The 15,163-nt window shown below is 49.7% G+C and overlaps 1 protein-coding gene across 1 annotated transcript in view; it reads left to right on the forward strand.

Moving 5' to 3' along the window:
• Positions 1-15,163, forward strand: part of TYRO3 (TYRO3 protein tyrosine kinase) — an 87,163-nt gene that overhangs the window by 26,054 nt on the left and 45,946 nt on the right. The window contains exons 6-7 of the mRNA XM_075614303.1: positions 6,089-6,204; positions 11,603-11,780. Of these exons, the coding sequence (XP_075470418.1) occupies positions 6,089-6,204; positions 11,603-11,780 (294 nt within the window). The remainder of the gene's footprint in view (positions 1-6,088; positions 6,205-11,602; positions 11,781-15,163) is intronic.

A 15,163-nucleotide genomic window follows, 5' to 3' on the forward strand; every position in this document is an offset into this window, starting at 1 on the left:
GGTCTGTTATCTGCTCTGTGTAATACATTACAAATGCGCAGTCTTTAGTGCAGGGCACTGCTGGCCTCGCTGGCACTGACAGAGGGTACAGGGCATTGCTGGCCTCGCTGGCACTGACAGAGGGTACAGGGCATTGCTGGCCTCGCTGGCACTGACAGGTTACAGGGCATTGCTGGCCTCGCTGGCACTGACAGGTTACAGGGCATTGCTGGCCTCGCTGGCACTGACAGGTTACAGGGCATTGCTGGCCTCGCTGGCACTGACAGGTTACAGGGCATTGCTGGCCTCGCTGGCACTGACAGGTTACAGGGCATTGCTGGCCTCGCTGGCACTGACAGGTTACAGGGCATTGCTGGCCTCGCTGGCACTGACAGAGGGTACAGGGCATTGCTCGCCTCGCTGGCACTGACAGGTTACAGGGCATTGCTGGCCTCGCTGGCACTGATAGAGGGTACAGGGCATTGCTGGCCTCGCTGGCACTGACAGGTTACAGGGCATTGCTGGCCTCGCTGGCACTGACAGGTTACAGGGCATTGCTGGCCTCGCTGGCACTGACAGGTTACAGGGCATTGCTGGCCTCGCTGGCACTGACAGGTTACAGGGCATTGCTGGCCTCGCTGGCACTGACAGGTTACAGGGCATTGCTGGCCTCGCTGGCACTGACAGAGGGTACAGGGCATTGCTGGCCTCGCTGGCACTGACAGGTTACAGGGCATTGCTGGCCTCGCTGGCACTGATAGAGGGTACAGGGCATTGCTGGCCTCGCTGGCACTGACAGGTTACAGGGCATTGCTGGCCTCGCTGGCACTGACAGGTTACAGGGCATTGCTGGCCTCGCTGGCACTGACAGGTTACAGGGCATTGCTGGCCTCGCTGGCACTGACAGAGGGTACAGGGCATTGCTGGCCTCGCTGGCACTGACAGAGGGTACAGGGCATTGCTGGCCTCGCTGGCACTGACAGAGGGTACAGGGCATTGCTGGCCTCGCTGGCACTGATAGAGGGTACAGGGCATTGCTGGCCTCGCTGGCACTGACAGGTTACAGGGCATTGCTGGCCTCGCTGGCACTGACAGAGGGTACAGGGCATTGCTGGCCTCGCTGGCACTGACAGGTTACAGGGCATTGCTGGCCTCGCTGGCACTGACAGGTTACAGGGCATTGCTGGCCTCGCTGGCACTGACAGAGGGTACAGGGCATTGCTGGCCTCGCTGGCACTGACAGGTTACAGGGCATTGCTGGCCTCGCTGGCACTGACAGAGGGTACAGGGCATTGCTGGCCTCGCTGGCACTGACAGAGGGTACAGGGCACTGCTGGCCTCGCTGGCACTGACAGGTTACAGGGCATTGCTGGCCTCGCTGGCACTGACAGGTTACAGGGCATTGCTGGCCTCGCTGGCACTGACAAGTTACAGGGCATTGCTGGCCTTGCTGGCACTGACAGAGGGTACAGGGCATTGCTGGCCTCGCTGGCACTGACAGGTTACAGGGCATTGCTGGCCTCGCTGGCACTGACAGGTTACAGGGCATTGCTGGCCTCGCTGGCACTGACAGAGGGTATAGGGCATTGCTGGCCTCGCTGGCACTGACAAGTTACAGGGCATTGCTGGCCTCGCTGGCACTGACAAGTTACAGGGCATTGCTGGCCTCGCTGGCACTGACAGAGGGTACAGGGCATTGCTGGCCTCGCTGGCACTGACAGAGGGTACAGGGCATTGCTGGCCTCGCTGGCACTGACAGAGGGTACAGGGCATTGCTGGCCTCGCTGGCACTGACAAGTTACAGGGCATTGCTGGCCTCGCTGGCACTGACAAGTTACAGGGCATTGCTGGCCTCGCTGGCACTGACAAGTTACAGGGCATTGCTGGCCTCGCTGGCACTGACAGAGGGTACAGGGCATTGCTGGCCTCGCTGGCACTGACAGAGGGTACAGGGCATTGCTGGCCTAGCTGGCACTGACAAGTTACAGGGCATTGCTGGCCTCGCTGGCACTGACAGAGGGTACAGGGCATTGCTGGCCTCGCTGGCACTGACAGAGGGTACAGGGCATTGCTGGCCTCGCTGGCACTGACAGAGGGTACAGGGCATTGCTGACCTCGCTGGCACTGATAGAGGGTACAGGGCATTGCTGGCCTCGCTGGCACTGACAGGTTACAGGGCATTGCTGGCCTCGCTGGCACTGACAGAAGTTACAGGGCACTGCTGGCCTCGCTGGCACTGACAGGTTACAGGGCATTGCTGACCTCGCTGGCACTGACAGGTTACAGGGCATTGCTGGCCTCGCTGGCACTGACAGAGGGTACAGGGCATTGCTGGCCTCGCTGGCACTGACAGGTTACAGGGCATTGCTGGCCTCGCTGGCACTGACAGGTTACAGGGCATTGCTGGCCTCGCTGGCACTGACAGAGGGTACAGGGCATTGCTGGCCTCGCTGGCACTGACAGAGGTTACAGGGCATTGCTGGCCTCGCTGGCACTGACAGGTTACAGGGCATTGCTGGCCTCGCTGGCACTGACAGAGGGTACAGGGCATTGCTGGCCTCGCTGGCACTGACAGAGGGTACAGGGCATTGCTGGCCTCGCTGGCACTGACAGGTTACAGGGCATTGCTGGCCTCGCTGGCACTGACAGGTTACAGGGCATTGCTGGCCTCGCTGGCACTGACAGATGGTACAGGGCATTGCTGGCCTCGCTGGCACTGACAGGTTACAGGGCATTGCTGGCCTCGCTGGCACTGACAGGTTACAGGGCATTGCTGGCCTCGCTGGCACTGACAGGTTACAGGGCATTGCTGGCCTCGCTGGCACTGACAGAGGGTACAGGGCATTGCTGGCCTCGCTGGCACTGACAGATGGTACAGGGCATTGCTGGCCTCGCTGGCACTGACAGGTTACAGGGCATTGCTGGCCTCGCTGGCACTGACAGGTTACAGGGCAATGCTGGCCTCGCTGGCACTGACAGAGGTTACAGGGCATTGCTGGCCTCGCTGGCACTGACAGAGGTTACAGGGCATTGCTGGCCTCGCTGGCACTGACAGAGGTTACAGGGCATTGCTGGCCTCGCTGGCACTGACAGAGGGTACAGGGCATTGCTGGCCTCGCTGGCACTGACAGGTTACAGGGCATTGCTGGCCTCGCTGGCACTGACAGAGGGTACAGGGCATTGCTGGCCTCGCTGGCACTGACAGGTTACAGGGCATTGCTGGCCTCGCTGGCACTGACAGAGGGTACAGGGCATTGCTGGCCTCGCTGGCACTGACAGAGGTTACAGGGCATTGCTGGCCTCGCTGGCACTGACAGAGGGTACAGGGCATTGCTGGCCTCGCTGGCACTGACAGGTTACAGGGCATTGCTGGCCTCGCTGGCACTGACAGAGGGTACAGGGCATTGCTGGCCTCGCTGGCACTGACAAGTTACAGGGCATTGCTGGCCTCGCTGGCACTGACAAGTTACAGGGCACTGCTGGCCTCGCTGGCACTGACAGAGGGTACAGGGCATTGCTGGCCTCGCTGGCACTGACAGAGGGTACAGGGCATTGCTGGCCTCGCTGGCACTGACAGAGGTTACAGGGCATTGCTGGCCTCGCTGGCACTGACAGAGGGTACAGGGCATTGCTGGCCTCGCTGACACTGACAGGTTACAGGGCATTGCTGGCCTCGCTGGCACTGACAGAGGTTACAGGGCATTGCTGGCCTCGCTGGCACTGACAGAGGGTACAGGGCATTGCTGGCCTCGCTGGCACTGACAAGTTACAGGGCATTGCTGGCCTCGCTGGCACTGACAAGTTACAGGGCACTGCTGGCCTCGCTGGCACTGACAGAGGGTACAGGGCATTGCTGGCCTCGCTGGCACTGACAGAGGGTACAGGGCATTGCTGGCCTCGCTGGCACTGACAGAGGGTACAGGGCATTGCTGGCCTCGCTGGCACTGACAGAGGGTACAGGGCATTGCTGACCTCGCTGGCACTGATAGAGGGTACAGGGCATTGCTGGCCTCGCTGGCACTGACAGAGGGTACAGGGCACTGCTGGCCTCGCTGGCACTGACAGGTTACAGGGCATTGCTGGCCTCGCTGGCACTGACAGAGGGTACAGGGCACTGCTGGCCTCGCTGGCACTGACAGAGGGTACAGGGCACTGCTGGCCTCGCTGGCACTGACAGAGGGTACAGGGCACTGCTGGCCTCGCTGGCACTGACAGAGGTTACAGGGCACTGCTGGCCTCGCTGGCACTGACAGGTTACAGGGCATTGCTGGCCTCGCTGGCACTGACAGAAGTTACAGGGCACTGCTGGCCTCGCTGGCACTGACAGGTTACAGGGCATTGCTGACCTCGCTGGCACTGACAGGTTACAGGGCATTGCTTGCCTCGCTGGCACTGACAGAGGGTACAGGGCATTGCTGGCCTCGCTGGCACTGACAGGTTACAGGGCATTGCTGGCCTCGCTGGCACTGACAGGTTACAGGGCATTGCTGGCCTCGCTGGCACTGACAGGTTACAGGGCATTGCTGGCCTCGCTGGCACTGACAGGTTACAGGGCATTGCTGGCCTCGCTGGCACTGACAGAGGGTTCAGGGCACTGCTGGCCTCGCTGGCACTGACTGAGGTTACAGGGCACTGCTGGCCTCGCTGGCACTGACAGAGGTTACAGGGCACTGCTGGCCTCGCTGGCACTGACAGAGGTTACAGGGCACTGCTGGCCTCGCTGGCACTGACAGGTTACAGGGCATTGCTGGCCTCGCTGGCACTGACAGAGGTTACAGGGCACTGCTGGCCTCGCTGGCACTGACAGGTTACAGGGCATTGCTGACCTCGCTGGCACTGACAGAGGGTACAGGGCATTGCTGGCCTCGCTGGCACTGACAGGTTACAGGGCATTCCTGGCCTCGCTGGCACTGACAGAGGGTACAGGGCAATGTTTCTTTTGTGGAAGTATAATTGTGCCCCCTCTATAATAATGCTTCATTGTATAGGGATCTGCAGACTCGCTTTGTGCGATTGTACTTTCCCTACTGCTATGTATCCCACAGTAGTAACACCCCCATATGAGGGATGAGGTAGGGTTTTTCTGTTGTGAGTTAGTGGGGGTCACAGGAAGACATTTTGGACGTGATCTGCCAGACTCGGAGTGGCTTTTATATGGCAGCATGATAACTGTCAGAGGTGAATCTTTAAATAGGGGCTTAATCAGTATAGTCGTGATACTAACACATCAACAGTAAGGTTGGAGGAGGGGGTGTAAAACGAGCAGGAACTGTGACGTCTAGGAATCCCATGTGGGAGTTTCCATATAATAACACAGAGGATTTGACTCTTCCTATTAGTGATGCCCTGCTGGCCGCTGCCAACCTCTGCCATTTATAGCTTCAGACCCCTAATGCCAATATCTGAGGGTCTTTAAACCCATAATATAAATCTGGTACATGCAGATTATCATTTGCTCATATAGTCATTCTTTACAGGTGGCGCCTAACTAGCATTTAACAATAGTAGCGTGTATTCTGTATTCTGCATCTGTGTGCTAGAGTCGACTTTTACAATTTGAACAGCCATTTTATTTTTAGGTGATTATTTAATGTAATCCCCCCCCCCCCCTGAAATGTGGACTAATGGAACATTCTGTGCATTATTACAACAGCTGACTGAGGAGATGGGTTCAGTAGGGAGGAGTGGCTCAGTGAGTAAGGACACTGACTGGCACTGAGTGTGAAGCAGGGGAACCTGGTTCAATTCCCAGTGTTTGCACCTTGTGACCTTGGGCAAGTCACTTTATCTCCCTGTGCCTCAGACACCAAAAAATTGATTGTAAGCTCCACGGGGCAGGAACCTGTGCCTGCAAAATGTCTCTGCTAAGCGCTACATAAAACTAGCAGCGCTATACAAGAACATGCTATTATTATTAATAATATATCCATGGCAACAGCCTGCGCCAATTAGAGTGCTCCATATCCAAGCGTTCTATTCATTAAACACCCCTAGTGGTAATATAGTTTTGCAGAATGGAGGATTCTGATTGGTTAATCTCCCGGCCCTGACTTATAATATGCTGGAGCATATCCTGATTATCATACTGTACATCTTGCTCTTTTTGCAGGACTGCCTCTTCCATCCTACAACTTGACCGTAAGCAAGTTAACAGCCACCACTGCAGCAGGGTCGTGGAGCCCAGGATTCGACAGCTACTCCCCACTCCACTCTTGCACAGTACAGGTATATATATACAGTGCAGTATATGTATGTATATATGTAATATCATAGATATCTCTTATTAATTGTGTTATCGTGTTGTCACATAATGAAACCGGTATATTGTCGCATAGTACTGAACACGGCATATATCCCTGTGCCCGAGTCACAAAGAGATCAAGTGACTCGCCCGTTATCACAGAAACTGGGCACTGAAATCACCTCTTTAAAGATGGTACATCTCTGACAAGTGAGAATAAGCATCATTTGATCACTGCATGTTTTGAAGCACAGAGCTGTTTCCAGATTCAAAATGGGACTTTAATGATCCGGGTACTGAAAGCTACGTTGGTTGTTTACTAGAAAGCAACATATTTTACAGATAACGAGCAATTCTAAAGCAGATCAGCACACACTGCTTATTATAATTCCGTTTCACTTGCAACCAATTCATTAGTTGGTGAGTCTGCAGATTATTATAAGGGTGATTGCATTAAAACCCCCCGGGGGGCATGTGATGAGCGCAAAAGGTTTTTAGATGGCAAAGACTATGAAGGTGTCATCCTCACGATAAAGGGTGAGTTAAGAGTTAAAGAACGAGGCATGCTAATTGCGACCAAATGATGGTTTGTGTATTTGGTTTTCTGATGGCACAACTCTGGGATCTGCCGCCCTACTGCCAAGCCACGGGCAGCAAAGAGAATCAGACAGGAGCATTAGAGAGGAAACATGGCCGGCCTCAAAGAGAGATGAAAGAGTTAGGGGGGGGTGGGGGAGAAGTGAGGCAAAGAGCAACGGAATAAATAATTCCACTTTAACTAAGGAAAATAGAGTGGAAACGGCAAATCTACTCTCAACCCCGTTCCTATCACTTTATAATTAGTATATAGAGGTTTTATATGTTGCTCCTGGGGGAAAAAGATGCTAGAATTGAGTTCCTGTGGTCATTGCTGACTTACTTTGTGATGTTTGGTGCAGGATACAGAGCGCAAACACTCCCAGGTATATGCAAGAATAAAAAAGGGGAATATATAGCGCAGCACAACAAACCGCTTCAAAATATAGAGGTAGAAAAAAACAAAATCATCACACTCGCTGCTATGCATTAGAATAAGGCGAGGAAGAGGTTAAACCTCTTAAGGTGGTGACTGGAACCTCAGTATTGCAGGTGTGGGACGGGGGTCAGAGAACCTCAGTATTGCAGGTGTGGGACGGGTCAGAGATCCTCAGTATTGCAGGTGTGGGACGGGGGTCAGAGAACCTCAGTATTGCAGGTGTGGGACGGGGGTCAGAGATCCTCAGTATTGCAGGTGTGGGACGGGGGTCAGAGAACCTCAGTATTGCAGGTATGGGACGGGGTTCAGGGAACCTCAGTATTGCAGGTGTGGGACGGGGGTCAGAGAACCTCAGTATTGCAGGTGTGGGACAGGGGTCAGAGAACCTCAGTATTGCAGGTATGGGACGGGGGTCAGAGATCCTCAGTATTGCAGGTATGGGACGGGGGTCAGAGAACCTCAGTATTGCAGGTGTGGGACGGGGGACAGAGAACCTCAGTATTGCAGGTGTGGGACGGGGTTCAGAGAACCTCAGAATTGCAGGTGTGGGACGGGAGTCAGAGAACCTCAGTATTGCAGGTGTGGGACGGGGGTCAGAGATCCTCAGTATTGCAGGTGTGGGACGGGGGTCAGAGATCCTTACTATTGCAGGTGTGGGACGGGGGTCAGAGAACCTCAGTATTGCAGGTATGGGACGGGGGTCAGAGAACCTCAGTATTGCAGGTGTGGGACGGGGGTCAGAGAACCTCAGTATTGTAGGTGTGGGACGGGGGTCAGAGATCCTCAGTATTGCAGGTGTGGGACGCGGGTCAGAGATCCTCAGTATTGCAGGTGTGGGACGGGGGTCAGATATCCTTACTATTGCAGGTATGGGACGGGGGTCAGAGAACCTCAGTATTGCAGGTGTGGGACGGGGGTCAGAGAACCTCAGTATTGCAGGTGTGGGACGGGGGTCAGAGAACCTCAGTATTGCAGGTGTGGGACGGGGGTCAGAGAACCTCAGTATTGCAGGTGTGGGATGGGGGTCAGAGATCCTCAGTATTGCAGGTGTGGGACGGGGGGTCAGAGATCCTCAGTATTGCAGGTGTGGGACAGGGGTCAGAGAACCTCAGTATTGCAGGTGTGGGACGGGGGTCAGAGAACCTCAGTATTGCAGGTGTGGGACAGGGGTTAGAGAACCTCAGTATTGCAGGTGTGGGTCAGAGATCCAGTGTAATATGAGACCTCCGATCCTCCACTCATAGAAATGAGAGAAACCAAACCATAGAACAGATACACAATTTACTAAAACAAACAGAAAAGTAAGACCATGCGCTCACAAAGGGCGCTGAGACCACCCTGGGTCCAGGAACTGAGACAGAGGACGCACACCAGCCTCGCTCCTATCCGTGGGGATGACGTTGCTGTTTTCGGGAAACAGAGGAATCGGGTGAGGGTCCTGTGCTTTGCTTGGTAGTCTGGTCCTGCTCCACTGCCCAAAGACGATTGGAAAAAGTCTCTTTTTTTTTTCATCGGAGCTGCACAACCCCCTATGGTTTTTGTATTGTGACGTATATTATTCGTAAATTAATTTTTCACGTCACTGGGTTGGTTGAATAGTACCTTAATTTACAAGTGAAATTTAAGGTTAGAGGAAAGGCGATTTCATCAGCAACAAGGGAAAGGGTTCTTTACAGTAAGGGCAGTTACAATGTGGAATTTATTACCCATGGAGACTGTGATGGCAGATACAATAGATTTGTTCAAAAAAAGGTTGGACATCTTTTTAGAAAGGAAAGGTATACAGGGATATACCAAATCAGTATACATGGGAAGGATGTTGATCCAGGGATTAATCTGATTGCCAATTCTTGGAGTCAGGAAGGAAATTATTTTCCCCTTATGAGATATCATTGGATATCTGGGGTTTTTTGTTTGCCTTCCTCTGGATCAATAAGTAAGTATAGATATAGGATAAAGTAGCTGTTTAAATTTAGCATAGGTTGAACTTGATGGGCGAACGTCTTTTTTTCAACCTCATCTACTATGTAACTATGTAAATTTGCCCTTTAACCTCTGCACTTCTGTTTACGTGGTGATGTAAAAATACTGCAGTGGCAGCTGATGCCACCGACCGTATATAGATGGACTGCCACTTGCAGTGGGAAAAACATTCATCCTTTTCCCCCCGCTGGTATTGTGCTTTGTAGAGTCACTGGCAGTGAAAGGTTAACGTTGTGTTTCTCTGTTGTTTCTCTGAGCCGTGAATGTGCTGACTCAGACTTTTTGGGAGGATGAGTCACACTGATCTTGAGACTAGGATAAAAATATGTCCATACGTTCGGAGCAGCAACAGCAGAACGTCAGTGGCTGAGCCCATGGGGGGACAACGTCTGGAAAACGACTGGAGATCCCGTGGTAGAAATCAATACATTAAATGGGGCAGTTTGAAAATACTAGTCCACTTATTTAGAACAAATTATTTTAGTTTAAATATTCTTTTACTCTTCATTTTCAACCCAATTTTTACAGACTTTATTAAAAGATAAAATACACAAATCCTGCTCTATTTCCTGAATTGGCTTGCAATTTATTAGTGGAAGTTATACATTTTTGATCGGAAGTCTTTATAAACCAGAGTTTTTGTTTGCATCTTTTGATCAGCCTGCTAACCACCTTAAGATAAACTCCGTTTTTGCCGGTACCTACACTTGGATTTCATATTTCTCATACTCTTTTGAGCTGCACCTCTCGTACTAATACAAGAAAAGGCAAGGACTGAACAGCAAGGCGACCATGTGACATATGTGACGGTGCCGGAAGGGTTAAATGGACTAAGCGATCTGTGGTTCGGTGCTGTACAATTGACAGAAAGCAGAGATAACATTCTGGCGATCGCATGATCCTCCCAGGCCCTGGCTGCTGGAAACGGAAGTAGAGGGGGTTCCACTTCTGCTGGGATAGCGGTAATCTCCATGTGCCACTAGAAAGCCAGCAAGTGCCCATGAGTTACCTGGCACGTTATAAGGGCCCCTGACATGCTATACATGTTAGGACCCCTGACATGCCAGGGCCGTATGCCATGCTGTGCACGTTGTTAGGGCCCCTGTCATGCCAGGGTCATGCGATGCTAGGCACGTTGTTGGGTCACTGTAAACGTTAAGGCTGCACTTATAGTGGCGGTGAAGGTGACGCGACATCGCGGCAAAACAAATGCATTGATGCTTGCGCTTATAGTAGACGCGACGGCTTGATCGCTGGAAGTCAAGTAGATTTTGATTTTTCCAGTGACCGCAGCGTAACGTCGCCGGCACTATAAGCGCAGCCTAAAAGCCTTTAGTTACTCCCAGCCTTCAAATGCCTGTCGCAGAAAATGTTTTAGCAGCCGGAACTTCCTCGGAGGACCTTTTTGCTGCTGCATGGTGCTAGTGTTTATGGTTAATCCTCTGACCTCATACACATCTGAATTCCTGACCAAGAAACCGGTTCTGTAGGTTCTGCTTTTATCCAGATATGAAGGCGTTCTGTGCTAAAGTGCTAATCCCCTGAGAGCCATACTGCAGGGAGCAGGCAATGCATCCATTGCTGGCTGCTGCTGCAGCACTCGTGTGGTTACAGGATTCGACATGCTGTGCTCATATAAATTCTTACCAAGCCTCCGTTTGTATTTTCTACATTGATTTCTCCGTTTCTTTTCTTAAGCAGCAATCTGTGCAGCCCCAGGGTTTCATTTGTAACCTTGTTGCTCCTCTTTTCTAGTAGCTACATCAAAACAAGCCCGTTAATTTTCCTACGGAGTGCAGGACACTAAAGTGATGAGTAAGGGAAGGGGGATTACTCATCCCCTTCCATCATGTCCCATGGCAGAATGGGAGAGCCGTGGCCCCTCCGGCACTCAAAGGGTTAAAACCTGCTTCTGACAGGGTTACATTTATTTTGCTTAGGACCCATATTCCATACAGTATGATACCGTAAGACAAGTAACTGGGCCTTATGATGTCTCATGGAATAATATAGCTTGATAACTATGGACCAATGTGTTCAGTGGATCCCTGGGTGAATGTTGTGGAAGGGAGAAGAGGTCGTTTGCTGAAGCATCAGAATATTATTCCTTTTCTCCCTCTGTATTAGTTGGGGCCGCAGTTACTTTTCTTGGGTATGTGTCAGCCTCTAACAGAAGTAGAATATTCTTTCCTGATTTTATTCTTGTGCTGTTTAGAGTTAGGATTTCTGGTCTGAAGAAAATCTATTCATCACATCTAGAATGCAGCAGTAACTGGAGTAAATGGTGTATTTGGTCTTGCATGGTTGGCTGGTTCATTTCCAGGATATGTTGGTGTGTGGATACGGTCTATTTATATAACACTATCCTTCCATTGTCCCTTTAGGTGATGGAGTCACATGGTTCCCATGAAGTATCCTCAAAGGTTATCTCTGTCCCACCTTTTGCCACCATCATAGAAGATCTTCAGCCATTGACCAATCACAGCATCCGTGTGCAGTGTGCCAATGAGATGGGAGTTTCGCCTTTCACTGATTGGCTGTATTTTCAGACGCTGGACTCAGGTATACAATATGCTGCAGAATGCTAAACCAGGTGGCAAAAATAATGGAAATGCAACGCTATAAGCCCCTCCACTTTTTACTTCTTTTAAAAACAACTATAAATAAAGTAATGTGTAATAAAATCCTTATTCTATGAAATACTTAAGGTTTAAATTGGCAAATGAAGAATTCTCATTGGTTCTAATACGTATTTTTATCTTTTCTGTAGACATAAGCAACAAATTGTAGAAAAGTGGGCAATATATATATATATATATATATATTAATTAATAAAAAGAAATAAAATAACTGCGCCAACCGTATAAAAATGGGTTCGATTTTTCAGTCCCTCATAGTGTAGTCCTGCTGCCAGAGTCTCGTTCAGAGGTGATTCTCCAACCTCTGTATTAGTCACTGAATGGAGAAAGGGGGGGGGGGGATCCTCCGGCGCTGTGCTTCACTCAAATTTCCAGGACACATGCAATGTAAAACAAACAAGGGACCGCGATCAGGATGGGTTAAATCACAGTAGGGTGCTATGGGTGAAATATGCAATAGACACACTTACATTTAACCACTAGATTCCCTCTTCTGTACAGTATATGCTTCTTAATATAACCTCAGGAAAAGGGAGAGAACAGAGAAAACATAGTATAACACTGTTTATTGAACAAAATTGATTAAAAATATAGATTTCCAACTCACAAGCGACCATTAAAAAATGGCATCGAGTGCAGAAGTTTCAGTCTCTGCCAGACTTCCTCCCAGATGGTTAGGTGTCCGCGCGGAGTCTGTCCCAGTCGATAAGATGGTGGTGCAGGGATATGGATGAAAATCGGGTGGTTCGCCCAGACTTGTGCACAGCCTGTTCTTCCTCCAGTCAGTCAGCCTCCTTGCAGTTCTTTCCACGTCCCGCGCATGCGCATGCGCTCCGGTGGTAGTGTGTATCAGAATGGGATTCTGCTTCTCTGTACGGTGGCTCGTGAGGACCAAAAGACCGTCAGACGCGTTTCGCTAAAAACTTCCTCAGTGACGTGGATACATGGGGGTCAGTAGCACTTTATATATCCTCTAAAGTTCACATTGTCCAATCTGGCACATGTAATTGCTCTCTATATTGGCTCTCACGAGTGCCGAACTTTGGCTGCAGTAAGTAGTGTTGTATCCTTCTGGCTAGCAGCACATCTATCCATGACTTGACAAGAGCACATGGATAGATGTGCTGCTAGCCAGAAGGATACAGCACTACTTACTGCAGCCAAAGTTCGGCGCTCGTGAGAGCCAATATAGAGAGCAATTACATGTGCCAGATTGGACAATGTGAACTTTAGAGGATATATAAAGTGCTACTGACCCCCATGTATCCACGTCACTGAGGAAGCTTTTAGCGAAACGCGTCTGACAGTCTTTTGGTCCTCATGAGCCACCGTACAGAGAAGCAGAATCCCATTCTGATACACACTACCACCGGAGCGCATGCGCATGCGCGGGACGTGGAAAGAACTGCAAGGAGGCTGACTGACGGGAGGAAGAACAGGCTGTGCACAAGTCTGGGCGAACCACCCGATTTTCATCCATATCCCTGCACCACCATCTTATCGACTGGGACAGACTCCGCGCGGACACCTAACCATCTGGGAGGAAGTCTGGCAGAGACTGAAACTTCTGCACTCGATGCCATTTTTTAATGGTCGCTTGTGAGTTGGAAATCTATATTTTTAATCAATTTTGTTCAATAAACAGTGTTATACTATGTTTTCTCTGTTCTCTCCCTTTTCCTGAGGTTATATTAAGAAGCATATACTGTACAGAAGAGGGAATCTAGTGGTTAAATGTAAGTGTGTCTATTGCATATTTCACCCATAGCACCCTACTGTGATTTAACCCATCCTGATCGCGGTCCCTTGTCTGTTTTACATTGCATGTGTCCTGGAAATTTGAGTGAAGCACAGCGCCGGAGGATCCCCCCCCCCTTTCTCCATATATATATTAATGTATTAATCCCTGCAAACAAGCAGTGTGTAACAGAACTGTAGCACTTACACTGACTTTTAAAATATTACTACAAACATTAATATTACTACAGTGATAGTTATTACTATGGTCCTACTTTGGATTATTAAACGTGATTCTTAACCAGTAAGAATATTTTAGATAAACGAAGCCAGACCATTTACACAATGGCTAAATAGTGAGATTTCAGTACACATACAGAAGCTCAGTGGGTTTTTTTTCATCCAGGGTTCCTAGAAACCCTTGGGTTCCCCCGGGCATCTCTAAAGAGTTCCCTGTAATTTTCTGGTCAATTGAAAGTTGTATCAAATACAGAAGAATTTACAATGCATCTGATCACAGAGTTCTATTAAAGATGGTTGGGGTTCCTCAGAATTTCACTTGGGGTTCCTTAACCAAAAAAGGTTGGAAACCACTGCTGTAGCTACTGGATGTATCTCTAGAAAAGTGCGCACTGTCTAAGTATTCTACGCAATTAATAACCAGGACTATCGCTGCACTCACATATACTCGCATTGTATAACATTGTGCTGTCTGAATAGTAATTTCATTCTTCTTTTAAGCATTGTTTTATTATTATTGACCTGGAGATGGGAAACACAGCTTCCGTTATATATAAAAGTTAGCAGAGCTTAACAGCACAATTAAATTAATGAAACCATCACAATGATTTGTTTATATCATCCCTGTACAAGCAGCATACAGTAAATAAATTGCAGTGTGACGTCCATTCTGCACAATTAGTACTATTTTTTTATTATTATTATTATAACAATACATAAATGAATAATAAAAGAAAGGGGAGGTCCCAATAGTTGACTTTAATGGGTAATGTCTTTGATTTCATTCATTTTCTTCTATTTCCTCCCCTAGGTTTCACAATTGTAATATAACAGGTTTCTTTGCTTACTGTTTATCGTACTTGATGAACCTGATTGGGATGGGGCCCCGCATAGGAATAGTGTTCAAATGTTTTTGCCTTTATTTAAAGCTCCAATCCTCCCCTAACTGACCCCACTTTTTTATTTTATTTCCCAAAGATTGGCACAAGGGTTTACTCAGGAGCTAAATCGTGCTCTCTTCCCCTCCTGGAACCCATTAGTTGCCCAAATATGTAACTGTGACATTACCGGTATTACTTTTTAGGATTCTAAAGGGGCTTTACATGGCTGTCCAATAGGAAGCCGCGACTGATCATGTTGCAGCTTTCTATTGCCCCAAGATTTGGCCATCATTTAGTGTCCCTTGGATTGAGATTTATAGGTCACTGGTATCTTGGGAACCTGTGGTGCCCCAAGGCTGATATAGCACGGTTCAGCTTTGGGAGAACCCTGGTTTCTATCGTGTAACTAAAAATTAAAAAAAGGGTGTGGGGGGCTGCTGTAAAGCTG

Source organism: Ascaphus truei, chromosome 9 (genome assembly GCF_040206685.1).
Source record: "Ascaphus truei isolate aAscTru1 chromosome 9, aAscTru1.hap1, whole genome shotgun sequence".
In the NCBI taxonomy this organism is placed as follows: Eukaryota; Metazoa; Chordata; class Amphibia; order Anura; family Ascaphidae; genus Ascaphus; species Ascaphus truei.